This window comes from Malurus melanocephalus, unplaced genomic scaffold (assembly GCF_030028575.1).
Source record: "Malurus melanocephalus ecotype Western Australia unplaced genomic scaffold, MMel_1.1 scaffold_281, whole genome shotgun sequence".
NCBI classification, from domain to species: Eukaryota; Metazoa; Chordata; class Aves; order Passeriformes; family Maluridae; genus Malurus; species Malurus melanocephalus.
Window position 1 is genome coordinate 955,217 of NW_026623513.1, and position 23,659 is coordinate 978,875.

A 23,659-nucleotide genomic window follows, 5' to 3' on the forward strand; every position below is an offset into this window, starting at 1 on the left:
CACATTCTTCATCTACCTCTGCCACTCCTCTACCAATACATTCCAGAGRGTGGATTCACTTCTATAACTGTTTTTAATCAGGATTCCTGATAACATCCCATTGTAAATGAAAACTTGATTAGTTCTTTATACAAGGACTAATTAAACCTGAGCTTCTCAAATTAGGCTGAACATCAGCTAAAATGAGCAGTCCAGCAGACTGCTCATGTRAAAAAGAAATGTTTTAAAATCTTAGACTTTATTGCACCTTCCACTTCCRACATCTTTGTTTGCTTTTTGCTGTGCTTTCCTCTTCTCCACAACATCTAAATCAGCAATAGAGAGGCTTGTGGGACACAGTGCTACAGGGGTGGTTGCTGTTAATGTAAGGCATTACAGCAGCMGTGGAGTCGGAAAAGGAGGAACGTAAATGAAATATTAAACCAAAAAATGCCAGAGTACAGGCAGCTTTGTGCAGGCATTTACATCTGCACACTCATGCAGACACGGAGGTGGGAAGTGTCAATGTGAACTTCTCCAAGAGATGTAGATATGTCAAGAAATCAGCTAAATAGAAAAGAAAGAGAGGAAGAAAAGAGCAGAGAACTGCGGTTGAAATCAAAACACCAGATCTACGCCCAGAAAACCACCTTTCCTGGCAGATTCTTTTTGCACCAACAGCAAACACTCCAGCCCTCACAGGCTCCTCAGAGGGCTGGGTTTGGAGAGGTGTCTGTGGGGAGTGAGGTGAAGGATGCCAAACAGCCCTGCAGGGCACACGGTTTCTGTTCTGTAGGGTTCTGGTTTAGCCCTGTGCTGGTTTTCTTTGTAGGCTCTGGCACATTAGAGAATATTGCTTAAAGATGATTCCCTAATGGCTGGCATTAAAAAAAAATCTGTTAGGAAATCTGTGATACAGCCCAAGGATTAGCACAGATGTGGAGCTGCTGCCAGTGCAGCATCTCTGAAAGATGAGGGGAGAGAGTCTCTGCTAATGATTCATCAGTTTTTCCTTCTAATGCACCACTGTCCCCAGGTATAGCTGAAGATCCAATCATTCCTCTGGGCTTTGTTGGCATTTTTCCCTGAAAATCTAATATGCCTTAACTTCASTCTATTTCAGTATCTCAGCATTTTCTGAGGTTGTTAAAATTCCCTTCCTTCATTTGCATTATTACCTGGAAAGTATTTTGAAAGCAAAATATATACATATATATATATACAAATATACATAGTAGTATTCCTTGCTTCTCACGAAGTCTTTACATTTCAGGTATATTCATCTGCTTCCCGCTGCTTTAATTTTCAAATTAGGCAAATGTTTAGTATGATTATTTATTTTACCATAGATATGACTTTAGTTAAAACTGAATTATCTATTATAGACTGTGTTGAGCCTTTTATAAATGAAAAATGCAATTAATTCACTCACTATTTTTCTAAACTGAAGAAACAGCCAGTCCAGTGCTCAAGAAGTAGAGACATATTAATTAACTATCGATATATATGCATATATAAATATATATGTGTATATCCCCTCTTACAATGTTCTAGGTGTTCTAGATGAAAAACTGAAGGTGTAATGCAATTGTGGAAAGCAGCATTGTTTTCCCCTGAAATGTAGTGGGGCTAATCATCCAGATTATCACTACAACCACTGAAAAAAAGATCATTTCAATAGTGTTTAAGACGTGTTTAAAATGAGCTGATATTTTATCCCTGAAAGAAAACAGTAAAGCATCTGCATCCTCAGAGACATCGTTTACACAAAAGCAAAGCCAAGGACAAGCCCAGTGTTTGCCTGCAGTGTTTTGAASCTGCTGCCACTGACTATTTCCAGAGTGTAACTCCAGTCTGCTTCTTCCTTGCAGAGATGGCTTTGTGCTGTTCCCTGGATAAAGTGCCCAGCTTCTCTACCAAATAATTCACTTTCTAGCTATGTAATCTTGAAAAGCTTTGGAGTTCTAGGCCAAAAATAGCAGCATTTGGCAGTTAATTAAATGATTCTGCATATGTCATCAGTGCCTTACAAGAGGTTTGATTACTAGATTTAACCTCTCAATACTTGCAAAGTACTTTTTGTATTCAGTGTGTATTGTACACATATAATGACTTTGCACTCTATGCTTATTTTTGTGAAATATTTTTAGAGAAGGCAATAAAGTATATTTAAATAGATAACTGAAAGGCATTGGAAAATATAGAGTATTATTTATACTATGCATCCTGAGGGCTGGAGGCAGCAGCAGGCTTTTTCCTCCTCAATTTTTAAACATGGCATTCTGTGAAGACCTATTTAGTCACCTTATTACTACCTATGGGGCTTTTTTTTTTTTTTTAACTCATTTAGCTGCTTTCACCACCTTTGTAATTTCTTGCCTATACAGTCTCTGTAAATGTATAATTCTACAAACTTTCTAATGTTCCAAGTGCAGAAATTTATTCTACATCCCCTTTTAGATATTAAAAATCACATTTGAAAAACTCTTCATTGTTTTTAAATCATGGTTTTTCTGACTAGTGTCAGAGCAATACATTATTTTAAAGACGTTTTAAAGAAATACTCTGTATTTTCAAGGAAAAAATTATTAGCTTATTTGGATAGAGATTTTAATGCCAATCCTCTTCTTCTCTTGCTACTGACTTTGTGAGTAGTCCTACTTAACAMAGGCTGTAGAGCTCTTTTTCAACCTGCATAAAGTTCAGATTACTACTTAATTTGTGATTATTCAAGACAAAGAACTCAGTGGTCATAAAGCAAGTGTATTATTATGTGAATATGAGAATAATTTCATTGTCCACTTTTGCAAAGTTGCTGCATTAAATCCCATCCTTTCAGTTAGCACAATTCAGTATTTTATAAGCAGGATTATGATCTGAAAATTCCCCCTGCCCTTAGAAYTGGGTTTGGACTGAAAAGATGAAAATTCTGTTTCTCCATCACATGAAGTTCATCAGCCTTGTCTTTGCTCAGGTTTACGTGGTGCAATTGCCTTCGCMTTGGCCATTCGAGACACAGACTCACAGCCCAAACAGATGATGTTCACCACGGCCCTGCTGATCGTGTTCTTCACAGTCTGGGTGTTTGGGGGRGGCACCACACCCATGCTCACCTGGCTTCAGATCAGGTCAGTGCTCTCTGTACATCCTCAGCCAGCACAATGGAATGGGATCCTTATGGATCAATCATGACATTCTTACAACTTTCTAGTGCTTTTATACAGGCTTTTCATGAGCTTTGACATGCACAGAGGAAACATTTCTCTACCTGGTAGAGACTCCAGACTACAAGGAACAGGTTCTTCCCAAGTTTGTTATGGATTTAGACCTAAGCCAGACGAATCCTTGTTTCCTAAGAGTTTCACTTATGCTCCTTTTAAACACTGTGAATAAATGTTAGTAGTGTCCTCCTCACTGCTGAAGRAAGAGCCATAAAGGCAGATTTTGCCCTCATCTTAAAATGTGTACTTGTTACACAAACATGTCATAAATYGTGTATTTCTGATTATAGTATGCTGGAAAAAGTCTACCTGCACTGGTGCATTATCCAGGCATTAATTTAGTACACATTGTTTTATATATTCTTCTTCACTATATTATTTTTTAAATTACTTCATAGTCACTTGTATTCACAGAGAGCAATGAAAGACAAGGGAGTTAAAGACAAGAGAGGGAAATAGGCCGCTGGAGTAAAAAGAATCTAATTTAAATGCAGTGTCCTTCTAAGTGTGCTTTTTTGAAACTGACTTTTAATAACGAGTGTACTCAYGCTGATTACTGATTCTGGTTGCTTCACAATCCTTTCAGAATCCCCTGCTATGATTTGTAAGATCACCAAAGAAACCCTCAGTATCGAGACAGGCCTGCAATTCACAGCTCCTTATCGTTTATATATAGCATATGTTTTCCTTGTTTACAAAATGATGTCTGATTGCAAGCCTTCATGTCAGACTCTTGCTATAAAACAGCAGCTGAAGATAACCACACTGGGGCTTTTACAAAGAGCATAGATAAAATGTGCAGACAAAATAAGGACTAGCGTACAAGTGTACTGTATAAATATAAAATGCAGGCTTCCATATACAGCGTGGAGGCTTTCTATTTCTGTGACAGTTTGATTCTTCTTCATGACATGTCTCATGTCCCATAATGTCAATCAAGGCCATTTCAGTTTGGATACACTCTGGCACTATCAATCATCTTTCTGAGATTTGCCACTTTTTCACAGTCAGTCAGCAATAGTTTTTCTAYGCGGCAACAGAAACGTGGGTGAGGAAGAGCCTTCTCGTTAGACCTTRGGGACCAAATCAGTCTGGATTTCTATARCAAGAGATCAGKAATAATTCTGAGAATAAGTTAGGGRAAAAGGCTGTGAGCAGTAGTCACATGTGTAATCCAAGAACTTGGGTCACACGAGATGCTGGTTTAGCTCTCTAGGTAATTGTTAAATGAAGATTGTTAAGTGCTTTCACTAAACATACTGAATACAATGGCATTTCTTCTGCCACTCAGTGCTACCCAGAGGTGCAAAGCCCCCCAGCAGCACAAGTGAAGGGCTCTCACATTAACTGTTTATACTGCTCARTGCATGTGCTTCTCTATCCACTTGTACAATATATTTTACCAAAGACACTGAAAGTAGACAATCATTATTGATTTGAAATGSTCATCTCTGAGGATTTCTTCTGAATCCCATCAGATCTCCCATCAGTTAAAACAAAATGGTTTTCTATTCAGGATATAGATTTTCTTACAATAAAGTTATTAGATTGATAATTTCCACTTAAYTTCATGACATTGGAATATACATCTTCATTAATTATGATGAGGTCAAACTGAGATAAAATTTTAAATAGTCATCTTTAATTAGAAATGTATCTTGAGGCTCTGATTTCTCCTTCTAGTGAAGATATTTAACTGTCTTGATAATTTATTACACCTCAATATAGAATTTTGTTCTTAGCTACCATTTTGGTTTTTCATCTTAAATAATTTTGCTAAGTAATTGTATTCAGAGGTGGTGGTAATTCATGTCAACTGCCACTTGTATGGATTCTAGCAGCTGAATTTGCTGAGGAAAGTTGTGGAGGTGTGGCAAATGACACCAGCTTGCTTGGTGTAGTCCCCCAGGATGCTGGCAGCTGGGCCTGAACAGCAATTCTGAGCTGYACTATCCCCATCATCCTTTAGAAGAAAGAGATTGTGTATTTCAAACTAGTTGAGAAGGTTCAGCTCACAAGGCCAAGGGAAMCTGCATTACAAGTACAAAAATTACATGATGGGCTCTGAAGAGATTTATTGGAATGGGTTGGTGTGTCATGAGTTACATAAAAAAGGGGTGAAGCCAGGGAAGTTCTGCAGCCATGGCTACAAGCACAAGAGAGGGAGGCTGGTGTCACAGCAGCCCTGGTGTTCAGCTGATGGAACTCAGCTCAGGTTCCACCCCAGAGCTCTCTGAAACCCCTTCTGTGAGATTCCCCAGTGCTTCAGGAAACCAGATCTACCACYACTGCTCAAATCCAAAGCTAGAACAGTTAGTCTAAACAACTAAAGTTCTTCACATTATCAAAACAAAGTGCTTATAGAAAATTTAAAAYATACTAATGGTTACAGTGACTGCACTGGCTTTCCCTACATAAACGAGAAGGTTTGCCTGTGCAGCAGCTTATAGAGAGAGAATCATCAAAAATACCACAATCAAGCAAATAACAGTCCCAAGCTGAGTGTGCTTTTTTYGCCAATTTTGCATCATAAAATGATTCTGCAGCAGATAACGTATTTAATTGAACTGGAGGTAGTCAGAGACTAACAGAGAAAAGCATGAAATTTCTGAATCTATATGGATGAATTAAATGTAACTCACATACACTATTTTGCATCCACTCTCTCTAGGTGAAGTAGGCTACAGTTCCTATCATCAGTTCAGGAGATGCAACTCTAAACTCCTCAAGCTAAACCAACTCTGTCTTATCCTAGAGAAAAATGCTTGAGTTTATATGGTACAGACCAACTTATCCACAGCTTAGTTTTACATAGTAAATAAATCTATTATCCACTCAGTTCAAGATATGTAAAAATATCATAAATCAGAAAGAACTCACACCAATATATTTACCATTTGCTGTACCACAATGCATTACAGTGTTAGGGCAGAAGAAAACAGATTCTGTACAGAAGGCTTTCTTACTGTGTATGATTKCCTACATATTATACCATGTTTCAACTATTTATTGTACTCTCCATAACTTACATTGTGAAGTTCTCATAACAGTGACCAGGACTCTTAGCATTTAAGGGAATAGAACAATGACAGTTTTAAAATAWAAGCAGAAATAAAATATCATCTGAAAAATCAATTTTTGTCTCCATAATAACTGGAATTTCCATAATTTTCCACCTCCCCTCACAGCAATAGCATCAGCTCAGCGCTTTTCTTTTTTAGTTAAAATTTAACATAATGTAAATATAATCTGTCACTCTATTTTTAGAGAAAAAATTAGGATATGTCCCCAGAGATAACTGCTAGTTGATTTATTCCAGGAATATGTAAGGCTTATACAACACTTGCAAATTGTTGCTAAAACATATAGTAAGATACACTATCAAAACCAACCATGTGCTGCTGAAAAAGGTTCAACTTCCATCTCCCATTTAATGCAGCAATATCAATCAGCTGTGTCACAAGAAACCAGCACTGCTAAGAGATTTTGTAAAAAACAGCTGAARTGGATCCCAGGAATTCACCAAGTTTGTTAAAGTTAGGAATTGTAATTCCCTTTATTTCAAAAATTAATTCTATTAAAACATATATTCCTACTGAAACTCTATCTTGAATCTAAGAAAAGTTCTTAAAGTCTTGGAAATATGACCTGCTAATGATAGAATTTATGTCTASAAAGCTCTACATGTCAAAATGTAGTTTTAAAGGAAATCCATACCTAGAGTTCTCATTTTATAACTGCATTTACACATACAGAGCAGCCTTCAAAATAAGTCTTAAAATTCTTGGCTGAATTATTGACTGAATATTTCTTAACTTTGCCCTAAAAGAACAAAATGTACACTTTTGGAAATGTCTTATTTTAGCTGTCTCCTTTCTGAACACCTGAAACTGTGAGTTTCAGGGAGTGTTGGATGTTCCCTTTCTGAAAATCAGRTCCCATTTAACAGTTCCCATGTGTCTGGTGCAGTAACTCAGCATTTCCTAGCACACAGGCTCGTGCCCAGTGTTTACAGCATCATGAGCTGCTATGCTGAGAGCAGAACTGGCTGCAGCACATTCCTAAATAATACATTGTCTTTTGACATATCTGAGATTTGTTACAGGGAAAAAAATTGCCCAGACTCCCCATGTGAAAGGACTACAATATTCAGTTCTTGGCAGACAATGAATAAACCTGGATCAGTGTGTGAGAGTAATTTCATGATGCATCAACACCAAAACAGAGATAGCCATTTAAGTTCACAGTCAAATTGAAGTCTCCAATAAATGTGCCTTCAGAGTTGTTCAGTATTACTTGTTAATGCTTTTGGATATATGACTCCCCTCATTCCCCATATCTGATTAAAAATAGAGAGCTACATTTTACAGTAAATCTGCAATGAGAGCTTTGAGGATAAAGGATTCTCCTGACAGGCAGAGCAAAAATACAAAGCTCTTAATAAAACATGTCCTATAAAAGCATTATGCTAGGTATTAGGTCTTGTTTGTTTATCACCACCTCCTTTGTAAATGTTTTCCAAGGGATTTCCAGACACACTGTGCATTTCTTTGCAGCAGTTCTTCAGTTAACAGTGAGATTTTTATTCTAAACTCTAAATAAACACTAAGCAGCCATTGATTGAATGGTAACTTTTACCACTGTGTCTATCTGGCCATTACCTTTGGTAAACATATTTTAGAAAAGAACTGTCTGTATGCCTTGCTGCCCTTAAAATCACAGCATTTCCAGTTCGTCTAAAACTTCAGTTGCAACATCCAACTTTCTCTAAATACTGAGGCCTGGCATGCCACATTTTTGGGCAATGACCAAGGCTGACCAAACTCACATTCTCAGCAAAAACATTTCACTCAGCAGAAGTAATTAAGAGTTTGATTCCTTCAGTATCCAATACTTTGTTTCAATATCAAAGGCTAAAGCAGTGTGWATGTTTACCAGAATGTCTCATTATGGATGTAAACAGGTGNAAAAAAAAAAAAAAAAAAAAGAAAAAACCTGGTTGGTAAAGTATGATTCTGTGCTTATCTCAGCCCTTTAACGACCAATTATAGACTGCTGAAAGACAGAACTTTATGACAGGGCAACCACAGTAACAACATGACCTTRGCCAGAATTACAGAACTACTGTTCCAGTAACAAAAATATCTTTTCATTATTCCCAAAATCTATAGCAGCATTCCCTGTGTTCAGTTGTATTCAAAGGGGTGCTGCAAAAAACACAGTTTGTAATGCAACAGTAGCAGTGTTTATCACTACCAAATGGAAGCTTTGGATAGGTTTGGGTTGTGTTTTATGCTTCCAAAGTTGTTCTTTCTGCTTCCCAAGAGAGGCCCTTCAAATTAAAAAAAAAAAAAAAAATAACCCCAAACAAAAAACCACATAGGCTTTGGAAAGAGGTCTGCCTTATCTGGAAAAGCAACAGATGTGGTAAGAAATCTCAAGGGCTGAAAGTGTGATAAAAATGTGACTGAGCTCCAGGGCTCCAGAAAAGGGGATACTGAACCTTCCTTTCCCACAGCCAGAGAGCAAAGATGRATGTTCTTTAGATCGATTGTTTCAGACAAGGTGGGTAGTGGAGTCCTGAAAAACAGTTTAGTTAAAGTGAAGCCTTTCATTTACTGAAAACAGAATGTCAGCCTATGTATCTTCAACTGTAATTTGTGAGTGACCTTAACATAAAGACAAAGAGTGCAATTAAAGGCAGGGCATTTTCAAGCACCRTTGTATTTCTGTGCACTATGTGTTGGTTATTATTTTGTTTTGTATTTAGAGTAGCCATAATCAGCCTAGCTGGTGTTTCCTCTCTAACAAATATACCTCCAATAAACAAAGCTTGATCTGCTTTCCAGGCCATATTCCTCTTTAGCTGTGGTACAGTACATATTTAAAATCACACTGCAATAAACACTCCTGTTGAAAGGCCAAGTCTCTTCAGCCCACTGASGTTTTTTCACCCAGACACACTTTCAAGAGAGATCACACTGTCTTTGCCTGAAAAAGCATAAAATCCAAAAAAATACCTCTGAAACCCAGAAACAGCTGTAATTTCGTGTAAGAAGTATAACCATTAATGCCGCAACTATTTTTAGTATACAGTCCTTAGCTGGCCAACTATCTGCTCCTGTGAACATCTACAGAACAGACTTTTGCTTGGCATATTTTCTACTGATTACATTCTGAATATTCCTGCATTACCACTAATTGCATATACCTGAGAAAACATGTTGCTGACCCCACGGGTTCTGCTCAGCATCAGGATATTACTGATTTATGTGCAGACTTTCAGGYCCAAAATCTACACTGCTGTTTAAAAGGTGATTTTAATAATTGTGAAAAACACCTTGAAAAATTCAAGTAAAACCAAACCAAGAAGGAAGCTTTTGTGTGTTCACAGACAGCCCAAAACAAAGGCTCAGAGGAGACACTGTCCCAAAGTTATTGAAGGAGCRTTATCTTCAAGATACATCATTTTGYTCATGAGTTCCATCATTGTTTGCACACAATATTCTGGGTACAATAGAAAAATAGTCATTTAGGGTTGACTTAGGAAACTGCATGTCTGCCAGTCCCTCTCTGTCCACCCAGCAACCCAGCAGGGTGGGAAATAACTGGTCTGGGGAGAAAATGGAAAAGGCAGTTTTGACTTCAGCTATAGGACATAGCACCACTATAAATTAACTATCAGCAATTTCAAGTTTAGCCAAGCACATTAGAGACAATTTTGATTAAGCATTTGAATAATTTRTATGGTAATCTATTGATTACTTGTGACATGGGTCACAGAGAGCAGATCAGATTCTGGTTTATCGCTTTGTTCCCCTTCATCCCCTGTAGTAGTAGCACAGACCGAAACCTTGGGTTAGATAGCCAAAGCTCTCTTTTTAGTACAAAAATACTAATACTTTTTCTTTGGTTGGTGGTCTTTGCCATCCGTTTTTCACGGGTATGTAAGCACTTCATGTGTAGGCAGTAACTACAAGTAACAGCAAATAGTCTGGATTTCCTGACTGAAGTCACATTAGAAAGGCAGTCTGCTTCAAACCCAGAGGAGTTCAACATTTCATATGAAATTATCTTTGAGCAAAGAAAGCATTTCTTGGGGCACACCCACACTGAAAGGGTTAAGATGGTAGCTRCTTTTCTAATGGTAGCTAGAGAGCACGATTAGCCTGGGAAATGCTATAAATCAAGAAGCAGTATGAAATTGGACATTAAAYGTATTGGATGTTATTATAAAAAAAATAAATTGGATAATTTCCTTTCATTTCTATCTGAAAATGAAAAATCATCCAGGTAATGAATCTCAGTGATCTCCTGAAATGCCTGTCATTTATTTGCAAGGTACTTCTCTGAAAAGATAAGGTGTGCATTTGATCTCTCAGTTACCACAGCATTTTGCCTGAATGGCACTAAACAAGATTGATAAACATTTGTGCTTGATAACAAAATAAAAGAYTAAAACACAGAAGACTTGGGCTTTCTGACTGCAGCTGTGAAGGCAGTCCAGGGCAGATGTTGAATAGGAGATTTTGGATTACAATTGTGACTTGTGCATGACTTGTACATGACTCCAGCTAGCAATTCTGTTGGTCTTTATTAGCCAGAGGGGTCTAATTCTGAGCACAGTCTTCTAACAGGGCAGACAGTTAAATCCCACCTCACACAGCTTGTATTTCTAGCTCCACATGGCTACTGAAAACAAGAAAATATAAAAGATACACTTTTATGACTAGAATATTTGATACAAGAGAAGAAAAATTACACAGCAATAAAAGATTCATGCCTTGCTGTTTACTAGCAACACATGGTAAGATGAACTTTCCACAGGCCAAAAACCCTGAATAGTTTGTAGATATTTCCAGAAAACTGTAAGTAAATCTATACTGGRTACATCTGGGTTTGCAGAGGGACTTGGTGACAGAAGAGAACTGTGACTTCAATTTTCATGAAACTTGCAGTTCTTATGAAACATCACTCTGGAAATTCTGAACTTCCTGTTCTTTTTTAATACGTAGAGTGGAAGGACAGGTCTGGCACCCTTGATAAAAAGCCTATCAAATTGTTCCAGAATTAGTTGAATGTGAAAAGTTAATTAAAGCAGATATTAAGTGATAGAGGCCCTGAATGGCAGTCAGGGCTTTTAGCTTATAATAAACAGATAATTACAGTGTAATAGAGACTTTTGTGTAGTGAATTATCAGAAACAACCCAACAGTKACTGGCTGGTCAGTACATCGATGAGCTTTAAAAAAAGAAAATTACCTCTTATCTCAGCAARAAGTATTTGACTTCAATGCCCTTAAAAGTATATTCTGCTTCTGCATTTTTTTGCTTCTCCAAATAGATACACCATTTTGTTAAAATGATGAATAATATATAAAGGAATCTTGAAAGCATACCTAAAATTCTGGTTTAAGAATCCAAGGTATTTTCAATGTAAATGCATTTACAGAACAGGTGTTCATAGAAAAGTTTATATATAGTGTTGCTTATGTAAAATACCCAAACAGGAATCCAAAAAAAAAAAACATGTTTTGCTGATCTAATCTTACAAGCAGACAAGGGTTTGTATAAAGTGACCTTGAAATTATCCTGTTCCCTTTGCTATTCACTGTTCATGAGCACTAAGCCTGGCCAGAAATCAGAGAGTGGGTTCAGGGAGTCCGCCTGCATCTTGATCTGAGTCTTAATTAGTCCCTGAGCTTTTCTAATCTCCACCCAAAAGGATTCCTACAAATGCCATGGCAGCCTGTTCCCCCTCTAGACACAGCAGGAGCAGCCCTGCTCTGCCCACTGCATCCACAAGTGGCATGAGTTTCATGGTCTGCTTCCTCTGCCTCATTCAATTTCTTCCACTTTTCTGGAAGAATTCTAGCTCAAACCTCACTGATTCTGCATGTGTATGCACATTTACACATGAGGTGAGGAGAACATAGAAGATAGAAAATAATTTTAAGTCATCAGAAAAAGATAAAATTATTCTGTAGACCACTGGCTAATGTTTTCACTACAGAGGTGTCAACTTCTGTCCAAGTGTTTCTGTTCCATTTAAAATTATTTATCAACTAAAATACAGTCATCTTCTGCAAAGTAAAGTTCAGAATCCAGGTCTGCCAGTACCCAATTCAGTAGTCAGAAGAATGATTGCTCACATGCTCTCTGATCTATTAACTCTTACATATACATATATTTGAATTTGAATTCTATTTGCTCAACTTAATTCCAAATGCCAGTCTGCAGCAAATGTACTTTCTTATTTATGCTCAACGATACTGGGAAAAGAAACATCGTATGGAATTCTCTGTCAGAGCATTTCTTTGTATTGCCTTATCATTTCGAAATTCAAGTCATAATGGTCGTGTGCTGCTTTGCTATCACTTACATTGAAAATCAGAACTATAAACAAGTGACAAGTTTCCCAAATTAGATTAAGGAAATGTTAATACAATTTATTACAAATATCTCAACTTGTAGGTCCCAGATAGGAGTAATGATACATTTTAAAASGTAAAATTAATGAATCTTTTATTTGTTTCACAAAGAGGGAAAGAGGGGTTTGCCTTTCCAGACACAGGTGTGGCACATGCTTTAGTTGTGGACTTGGCAGTGCTGGGTTAATGGTTGAACTCAACAATCTCAAACGACTTTTCCAACCTAATGATTCTGTGGTTCTTTGGGGAGTTTCAGGCATTAGAMTTGTTCTAGGCATTACACCTGCCCTTCAGCTCTCAAATTTACTGGCTCTGTTGAGTAAGGTACAAACCTGAAGCTGATGCCAAAGTATCACGTATTTATGAACACCCTGACAGAAATATCACATTGCCTGAAGTCACTGGCCACAGAGAAATACTTGGAGCCCCAGGGAAGCTGAGTGRCAGTGGGATAAATGGGGACAGATCCTTAGCTGGTACAGGCAGTCATAATGGTATTCATTTATTTTCCAGGCCTGTAGGCAGAAGTATACYATGCTTTCAGAATCCCAGATTGAGGCAATTTCTCACTCCACTTTGTCACTTTGTCTTTTCTTAATCTCAGGCAAGCTATTGCTTTCATTGTCCTCACTGCTAGAATTCAGATGTTGGTTCAAAGATGCTACACACAGCAGTTTATTCTTATTTTTATATGAAAGCAATGSGAATGGAGACCCTTTCTTAATAATGATGCAAACACCTTCCAACACATGAAGCTTAAATAAAACTATGAAACTTTATAGCACTCTCCCTATCTTATCCTGCACTCCTTTTAAACTTCAACTGTATGCTTCAGGCTTTTTGCTCAAGCTGCATGGCTATAAGGAGAACACAAAACAAAACTTAAATTAAAAAACCCCAAACACTAGAAGCTTTGAAGAGTGTCTTCAAATACTCTTGTGAAAAGATACACTTTACTTAATTAAAATGAATGTGGTTTACCAGTGTTTCACAATTAATAAGTATTATTCAACAAAGGGGTGATTAACCCTCCTCCTGGTTGCTCAGGAAATGCTTGCAAGACAGTATTAAAAAAATCTGGTGCACACAGTATAAAAAAAAATCTCAAAATAGCACATATTTATGAGAGGGCCCCCAGCAAACAAGACAAATATGCCAATTTGGTTCATTACCAAAAGAAAATTAGGAAATTTTTTACTTGAGATCCACAGAAGTAGCAGAATTGAGAGGTTTGCAGCCACAGTTGAGCTGCTGATGCAAAAGGAAAAAGCTAACACGGACATCTGAAACCTTTGCTTTGCCAGAWTAACAATGTTCAAACACAAAACAAGTGCCTGATATTTCCTCAATTCTCCTGATTAGAATGTAGCACAATGCAAATACACCTATACAAGTTTGCATGGTGTGGAGAATTCATAAATTCCATTTTGATTTAAGCTTTAAAAAAAATATACCAGTACAATACATCTTACATGGTATACAGGAGAGTATACCTTCAACCTACTTTGTACAGGGTCAATCAGTCCATACTAGTCCTTGCTTTTCTGAGCATTTCAGATAGAACTTAGGTGATCATTCAAAGAAGGAGTTAAACATGATCTTAAATAATGGAGCTGATTTACAAATTGCTTGTGAAAAAAGTAGCCTAAATGGGCAGATGGGTGACAGCTTTCATGGCACTACTTACCAGCAGCAAAGCCAGAAGTATTTACTGAGCATGTTTTGATTTTAATATACATTAAGTTTGACCAGCATTACTCTTCCCTTAAAATGACTCTCTGCTCAGTTGCCTCCAGAACCAGCTTTGTAGGATAAATATCAAATGTCAGTGCAAGAGGTCAAGTGCATGATGCATCTTTCCCCRTGCTGTGAGTTCAGGGAATTTAAGAGGTGGTCATCTCATTGACACTAATGCCTCAGGAGGATTGAAAGTTTTACTTCTTGYTAATCATATTATCAACAATGTAATGGATCTTCCATGGCCTGGTAGCATTACTTGCTGCTAATTTAGCATTTACTGAGCGTAAATGTAGCCCAAGAGAGAAAAACCTTCCAACACATGAAATGCTATGTTAGCCAATAGCTCCAGCAAAAGAGAACTGGGAAAAGAAAGAGAGCAGAGAGGAAGACCCCAGTAGAAAAGAGACCCAGAAAAACACCCAGCTGCTAGGATTGCAGTGAGCATTGGACAGGAACATCTAGAAACTCACTTGTGGATATCTCAAACAGCACCACAGTTCTTTCTTCAGCCTTCTCTTCTATTTGCATTTACACATTATCTTCATTCATTGCACCCCACCTTTATTTGGACAGCATTTACACAGGTATATTAATTTAACTGTCAATTCTGCAATCAAGTAGTTCTCCATATGTCCACCAAAAATAGTGCATAGACTTTGACCACAGAACAAATGTTCAGCATTTAAAATCAATRATCTTACCACTTTTATGAAATTCCAAGTTCAAAAGTCAAACTATGTCACATTTACCTCTTACATGRTTTGACAAGTTTAAAATCATACTTTTTGTTGCATTTCAGCATGCTGTGTGTAGAAAGCATTAGCTACATGATGAACAGCTGTCATAACAATTTAGGAAGCATCATTTACCTGATGATTTCTTTTAACCCTCCTCAGCATCAAATTAAACTGATTTGTTCTTTCTGCTGTGAAATGCAAGTGATTACTCTTGCCTTAATCTGAAGTGTTTTCATTTATTAAAAAAATCAGCTTGAGCTGAATTTTGAGGATCTGTACTCATGCCATAATTCTTCATGGGTTTATGTCAACTAAATATTGTGCTATAAAAAAGCAGATTTTTTTGATAGCATCAGTCCACAGCAAAAGCAGCATACCACAGCGATAGAGCAATCTAGAAGCAAAAGCAGATTTTAGGTATCAGTTTGTTAGGARTACACATCACATTTACTGCCACACGGACAAGAATAATGTCCTGAGAAATCATTATTTATCCTGAAGGTTTTTAAATKTCAATTACAATGATTTATTAGAGATCATGAAACAATCTATTTTTGGATTTTGCTCATGTTTCTAGTCTTTACAGTTAATAATTCTGTACTGAATACAATATGCTGATGATGGATAGCTACAAGCTTGAGATTTATTCATGCAAAAATATTCAAGATTCCTGTTGCAAATACTGTTTAATGGCCATCTTTGAAAATTGGGTTATAAATCACTTACTCAAAAAACCTTGCTGGGATGTATAGCTTTTGAGATGTAAGCTGAGGCTTAAAGACTGGTTTAGTTAYGGTAAGACAGCCAGTGGAAGGCTAAGGGTGACAAGGTGAGTTCTTCCAGTGAAACCTCTGACAAGCAAAAAAGCCAATATTGTTATTAATTAATTTACAGCAGCAATCTTAGAGCTCTAAACAAAATCATGGCTCCGTTACCCAAGATTTTGTACAAACATTATAAAGGATATGAACTTATAAGCCAAATACACAAAATAGACAAGAAATAAATAGGGAGGGTGAAGGAAATACTGTTATTCCCATTTCATAGTGTGAGGCCTGAAACAGATAGAGGTACCAGACTTTTCATCTCTTCAGCTGCCTTTATTTCCTCACTCATGTAGCAAAGGATATAGAGGACACTTGCTAATCCTGACCCTTATGTGACAGCCCTGTGATGTCATGTTCCATCAGGGACACTTTCCATGTCATACACTCAGATAAGGAGAAGATTGCTACTTGCAATCGAAGATATTTCTCTTTCCCAAGCCAGATGTTTTGTTCATTAAAGCGTTAGCTGCATTAAATAATACAGATATAAATAACTGCTTCTAGGGGCTTCAACAAGATAGAATCAATTACATGCTCTCAGAAGGAGTTTTCCAATAAAAGCAGTCCTGGCTYCTCAGCTGGAGCACAACTAACACGTGTGAGTCCATGGTAGTTGCAAACTGGACAAGGTAGGACTGCAAGCAAGATTGAACTTGCATGAGCCAGGCTCTGCTCTGCAAGTGCAGAAAGCCTATATAGGCCCAGAAGAACCATTTCACTAATTAGAATTTGGATTTCAGGGAAATGTCTCTATTTACAGATTTCCTGGCMCTTAAAAAGAGGAAGGGCTGAGAATCACCCTTGTAAGTACAAACATCCACAACTCCCCTCTGTGTGCCTAGATCCTCACAACGATGTGAGGTTTTATGTTTTTTGTGACTTCACTGTAGAAAGCAGAGATTTTATCCTACACTTTTGAGTGTGGTGATTTGAAGTCGGGGAATTAACAGTTAACAATGCCTGAATAGTGATTCACTACTCAGTATTCCTATGGATTGGGTGTGCATTTCTTACTCCTGGTTCCCCTGACAATTTGGGATTTATCTTTTGATCATTTTAATTTCAAACCACGTAAGAAAAGATGTTATCAACTGCTTTGTATTCAGTGACAAATTCCTTCTCTTATTACCAAACACATTGTGACTCTTGGTGAAAAAATGATGCACTTGATAGCACACGGGGATTGAAATCTCGTCCACTGAGAAGGGTGTTTGTGCAGATTAATGCACAGTTCCCAGAAATTCTTAGGCCTAATTGCTGAAGTCACAAGCTTCCCTTCCTGATTTTGAGCACAGCAACTTGAAGCATTCTCTGAATTTTGGCTTTGATCCAGCTCTTACTTAAAAACAAGAAAAACCACCATGGCACATACCCGACCACACCCCAATCCCCCACCCAAAAAAAACCCAAAAGGTCAATACAGAGAAGCTATCAGGGTTTTGATTTTCATCCTTATCTAGAGCATTTGGACCTCAGATATTACTAAAGCCWATCTAAATACACAAAGTAAACTTTGCTGCACTACAGAACTGATTAAAAACTCTTTGTCTTGATGGAAGACAAGATAATGTTTAATGTATAGAATAAAAAGATGCAAAAATAAAAAGGTGGAAATGAAAGCATACAATATTTACAAGACAAACAAGGAACAGAAATCAACCAAGGAAAGTGGRACAGAAAGAGAGGCTGCAAGATGTWAAAGAMGRCAAYAGGAAAAAAGAAACAAAAGTTGATAGCAAGAAAAGAGAAAAAACACTAAGAAAATATTTTTCTGAGCATCCATTAGATCTTCTCACAGGAATAGAAACCTGAGAATGATAAAAGGGGAAAAGGTGTCTGCAAAAATATTAGCAGGATATTTCTTAGAGTTATTTACAACAATTTATACATATTTTAAGCTTGTAAATTCTACTGGCAATAGCATTAGCTCTAGCAGATCTTTTGACGAAGTCAAGGATGTAAAGCTGAAGTGCACATCTATGATTAATTCCCTTTGTCTTGACTGTCTCATGTAATTTGTTATACTTTATTTTTTCAATACTTAAACTTTTAAAATAGCATTCTAGTTTATGCCAGGCGTATCAGAGTTAATTATATAAGACCATGATTTTCAATGCTAGGTACCTGATACTRGACTCCCAAGCCTATGTTATGATCTGAAATAATTAGCCTCAATTTWAGAACTAACTGGACTGAGTTTGCTTAGTTCATATTTCATAAAATTACAGAAATGTATTGGTATTTTAATGCATTAAAAAAAATTCCCACAGAATGCAAAGAATAATYTGGTTCTTTTCCCACAGGACTTTAAATCACTTGGCAATATTGTGCTATCCACACTAATTCCCAGTAGGGAAATACTATTCCATGAGAAAAACAGCAATTACATCTGACCATGTATTTTAAATGAGGGCAAAGAACAGACCAAAAAAAAAAGTGTCAGCTCAGGCTCTGTGAATTTATGTGGCATAGAAGCCTACTTTTCTCTTTCATACATGAAAAATCTGTTTGATTGCCTTAGACATTTATTGTTGCTTTTTTCTGGCTTTAAATATAATACTCTTGTTAAGATGTCATGTGAGAATCTTCATTTGTGCSATATTCTAATAATCTGTTGTCTGCAAAATAAACAAAGCAAAATGTCTAGCTATCCCTGTAGCTATAAGGATGAGAAATTATAGATGCAGAGAACCTTCAGCATTCCACAAATTCTGCAGAACTCAGGAAAAAGAATTTGGATTTACAATACCAGTTAATTCTTGTTGGCAGTGGGATTAGTTATGAGTTATATCACTGCTACTGAATCAATACCACAGCCAGAAACTCTGCTTCCTATCTTCCCCTTTTTCCCATTTGCTATTACAGTCCTTTGGAGCCCTGGGTGAAACATTTTCTGTTTTCATAGCTCAGTCTCTAATAACACATCACAACTCCAACACACACAGCCAGCCAGAAGTGGCGGTTTCTCAGCTCCAGTAAGGTGAGAATTGCATGGAGGTTAAATTACTTCTGTCCCAGAACTGACCTTCTTTGAGGTCAAGTTAAGCTCATTAAGAAGAGAGTGCTGGGAAGTTGTGCTGTAGCCCTGCCTTGCAGCTGCATCTATCACATGTAAACACATCGAATTTTTTTACTTCCAGAACTYTGCAGTTTTTCAACTAATGTCCTGCTGGTGGGTTTTATCTTGGCCAAGTTGTGATGCTGGCATCATCTAGCAAATCAGCACAGTTTAATTTAAAAAAAAAAAAAAAAGGCCTGTGATTGTGTGCAGGAGACTGAGATCCTCTCTCTGATTCTGGTTTAGGAGTTTAGGAACACAGCACTTGCATTTGTGCCATTGTTTCAGCCTTCACTCCACCCCAGGGCTGTCTCACAGTGCTCTGTTTTACAGCTAAGCACAGACAAGGCCCTGGATGCTTCTCTTCTGCACATGACAATAATAAACCCACTGGCAGASAGATGGTTAAACCTCTGTGTAATGATTCTTTTCCTTTTCATATGTAAATGTTTCCATTTTAATGAAATGGRAATACCTTACTTGCTTTACTCCAAACTAATGAATAGGGTTAGTGTCATCAGCAGCTTTTCCTTACAATTTAAGGATCAAGAGGACAAAAAAAATAAAAGAAAGAGAAACTGCTATTCATTCTGTCTCTTTGTTGAGTCAGCACCAGGATGGTTATTTTTAATAAAAAACCAGAAATATTTATGCCTAATGGACTCAGGTTTGTTGAAGCTCAAGARCTGGGATAAAAAGAAATGTCTTTTTTTTTTCTTCCATTCAGTATTTACATATAGAAAGCATCTACTTTGCATATAGTTCCTGTTATTGTCTCCAACTCAGTAAGAGTGTATACAGAACATTTACAGGAAAGAACGTTGAGGTATGAAATTGTTAATATCAAATATTATTTTAAAATATAATGTGAAGTGTTATTAGCCAAAGCAAAACTGTACTCAAGAAAGAAGGCTATCAGAAAACTGGCAAAGTGGCCTTAAATTAATATCTAATGAAAGATTACATTTTCTTTGCATSGGTWAAGGCTGTTTTAGCTTGGTGGACCTGATRCTGTGTGGGAGCTTGTGAGGCATGGGGGGTTGGTCACTTTAGCCTGTRGTCTTCAGAATTGGGTGATAATAARGTGCATCATTTATCATCCCTCAAYGCTTTCCATACTTTCTTGTGTCTTTCATCAGCACAGCCTCTGTTGTCCAATTTCTAACATTTCCCATATGCACTTCTCAGCTCTGAGTATCAGCCATATTCAAAAGATGCCAATTCTTCCACTGCACCCCTTTAAACATCCAATTTTATTTTTTTCCCATCCATATTATTAAAATGCCACCCAGGTAATCATCATCTTGCACATCACCACTGCARTCTCCTCTCCCTTCTGGGTTGCTTCCCTGTGCCTGGTGTGCCAAGTTAAGCCTTTTCCAAGTGCTTCAAGAGATTCATAATGCAGCACAGTCAAGAAACACTGGAGTTCTGTAATCCCATCCTCCACACACAAACTGCAGTACCTCAGCACTGCTCTGCTGTCAGCAATTAAGGATTTCCTAGAACAGCTTAACAGCTTGATTGASTCTCCCCAGAGATGGATCAGAGCCAGGGTAAAGATCTAATCTCAGGTGTTAGGAGTGGCAGTTACACAGAATCTTAAGYTTCCTCAAAACTTCAGAACTTCCTTGATTAAAAAAAGTGAACCTAATGTTTCCCCAGCTCTTGTCCTCATTTCATACTAGGTGAGAAATGAGTGATGCAAGAAACATTTTTACACTTAAAGCTCTCTAATATACATCAGATCATTACCATATGTTCTCAGGTTTGGGGTTTTGTTTTGGCTTTTTTCTTACAGAGTTGGYGTAGATCCAGATGAAGATCTGAAAACTAAAGCTGCGAGCCAGGTATGTCAGGCTTTTGGATACACATGTGAATTAAAAAGTGTTCAGCTGGCAGATCATGACTGCATCTGTGGAAATGAGACTTCTAGAGCAATGTTTAATTCCTCAGAATTAAAAAGGAGAATGTGAAATGTTCAATCCCAAATCAAGGTTTACGAAAATATTTTTCAGTTCCTTTTAACATGGAAGTCTAAGTACATTGTGAACTTAAAGCCTTTAAAGGGGGCTCCTGAACAATCTGCAGCTGTTGACCTGTGCCCCTCCCTTTTTTTTGTCATACATGTGTGGTGCAGTTTCAACTGCAGCACTGCCTGCAGCAGCAAGAGAAATCTGTAGAGAGTCAGTGCACAGAGACAGAACCTGTGGCACAGCAAGGTGAGTGGAACAGCAGAGAAGYCACAACACTGCTGACAGGGTGCCAGAGCAGAAAACAAACAGTGCCTAATGCTGGTCATGCCATCCCATGCACCCTTTCAGACCACACAGCTGGAACTGAAAYTTGAATCATCTAATAATGGAAATATAGAAAATAAGCTGAGGAAGATATAAGATACTTGATTCATTTGAAAATACATTAGCGATACCATTAGGTAAAATTTTAATTTATCTTGTGTACTGAGTATTCCTAATATTTACACATTTGCAYGTACCTGAAGGCACATAAGGTAGGTTTCAATTTTCATAGTAATGAGTAGAATTCAGGTCCCTAACTATCCTAATGTTTCTTTAAAAAGAAGGAAAACCAATATTATTCACASTGACCACATCCTTCATTTCACAACCCAGTCACTATTACTACAAGCTTAGCATAACCCTTCATTGCACCATGGCAAGGTTTTTTATTTTTACTGTTTTATTCTGAGTCTGAGCGGACTAAATTCACTTTCCTAAGCATCTTGGCAGGAATTCTGGCAATGCCTCTGTCCAAATTCTGAACAAGAGCAGGACACAGAACCATAGCCTGTTCTTGATTGGAGGATAGAGATACATAATTTAAGAAATTTTCTACTTTTCAGCACTCATGAATTATCAAAGATCAGGGAATGCAGGATGCAGCATAAAATCAACTGAATTAATGTTTTGCAAAAACCTGATTTCTTCACAAGTCGACAGGCATCTAATTTTCTCATTCTTTTATTAAAAATGAAAATAGTGATGTTTATTTACAACAGTAACACATCCAGTGTCCCAGCTGTGCTCTGTGAATTAACACCTATCTCTGCTGACAAAACTCAGCAATACCACCACACAGAAGGTATAAATAAATAAAACACTTTTCATGCCCTATCATGTCCAACTCAGCATTTCTTGTGGTAGTAAATTATACCCTGGAAAATAGTTTTGCTGTTCTGATTATTCTCCCCTCCTCCCTGCTCCCATGGTATTTTATTTTCATTTGTCTGACTCTTTTTTGTATTTGACATCTCAATCTTTTAGTAATTCAAACCTTTGCTGCATTCTCTGTAGCACTCACTGTTTTAACTCAGTCCCTATCATAATTATTTAATTTAAGTCAGGTTGTTTTTCCTAATCTCTCTCTCACTYCTTCCCCTGTGTTTCTCTTTTCTTTACCTTTATTTCCAAAATGATGTTTTTATTTGGTTTACCTTTCATTAGTTGTTATTTTCATCCTATTTCAGTGTCTTCACAGTGAAAGCAGTTGATTTTCCTACAYATATATCCCTGCACAAATAACATTCAGGTGCCAGTACCTCCCACTGCCACTCAAAGCTCTTGCCCAGAAGAACTTTAAACCACCTGCCAGCTCTCAGTGCTGTTAATTGAAGCTTCAGGGGAGATTGTTCCAGAAATAAGAACTAAATATCTTCAAGAATAAGATGTTTAAAAGAGAGCAAAAATTAATAGGAAAGAAACCTCTAGGCTTCTCTGTACTTGGTCAGAGCATTCAGCCAGAATGGGAAAACTCCAATGTCTGCTACAGAGATTGGAATTTAGCTCCTCTGTGACCACTCTGACTACCAGGACACCGCTACCTTGCTGTGGGAACCTCTCACTCCATGTCTGTAATCAGACCCAGATTTTTTTTGGAGCAGAATAAGCCTTAAAGACCTTCCACCTCATGGGTACTACGTTAGATGCAATACCAGCTCAGTGACTGCAAAACCTTTTCCATCCTTAACTCTTAATCTCCCTTCTTTCCTTCCTTTGCCTCCCACAAATCAATTTTCTGTGAAGAGATTTATTCAATAATTCCATGCACACAGTTATTTCTGTTTTGGGCTACCTGAACTGACATTTTTGGCAGTCAGCTGGCAGCAAATTCCAGGTCAAATTTTAAGACCTGGAAGCCAGACCTCCTTCCCTAGAAAAGGTGCAGAGCCTTTTCATGTATAATTAACATCTGCACTTCACCATGCCATGATCCATCAAAAACATATCTCAGTTTCAATTCTGTCTTGCCACTCCTTAAATTGATCATTAAATCATTATCACAGCATAAGCCTAAACAAAAGCAAGAGGCTCATATATTCATATCCCTTTAGTTATTGATGGACTATCACAGCTGAGTTCTGGAAGAAATTACATMATAAATACTAAAATTATATATATTATTGTATAGAACATAGTATGTAAAAACAAACCACTTTGCTTGCATATCACATACATTCAGAGTATAAATACCAAAAGCCAACTCTGAAAAGCATAATGCWGGATACATAATCACTAAGCAGAGTTGCAAAGCTGGTCTATTTAAAAAAGGCAAAAGCTTTATGGCAGCGAGCTTTTYAACTGAATTCTTATAAACAAAGACAGTCAATAGTATATTTCATTCAGATGGCTTATGTATCTCAAATTCT

General features: G+C 37.3%; 1 protein-coding gene across 1 annotated transcript in view; it reads left to right on the forward strand.

Moving 5' to 3' along the window:
• Positions 1 to 23,659, forward strand: part of SLC9A9 (solute carrier family 9 member A9) — a 123,057-nt gene that overhangs the window by 96,354 nt on the left and 3,044 nt on the right. The window contains exons 12-13 of the mRNA XM_057376543.1: positions 2,954 to 3,107; positions 20,795 to 20,843. Coding sequence (XP_057232526.1) covers positions 2,954 to 3,107; positions 20,795 to 20,843 — 203 coding nt within the window. The remainder of the gene's footprint in view (positions 1 to 2,953; positions 3,108 to 20,794; positions 20,844 to 23,659) is intronic.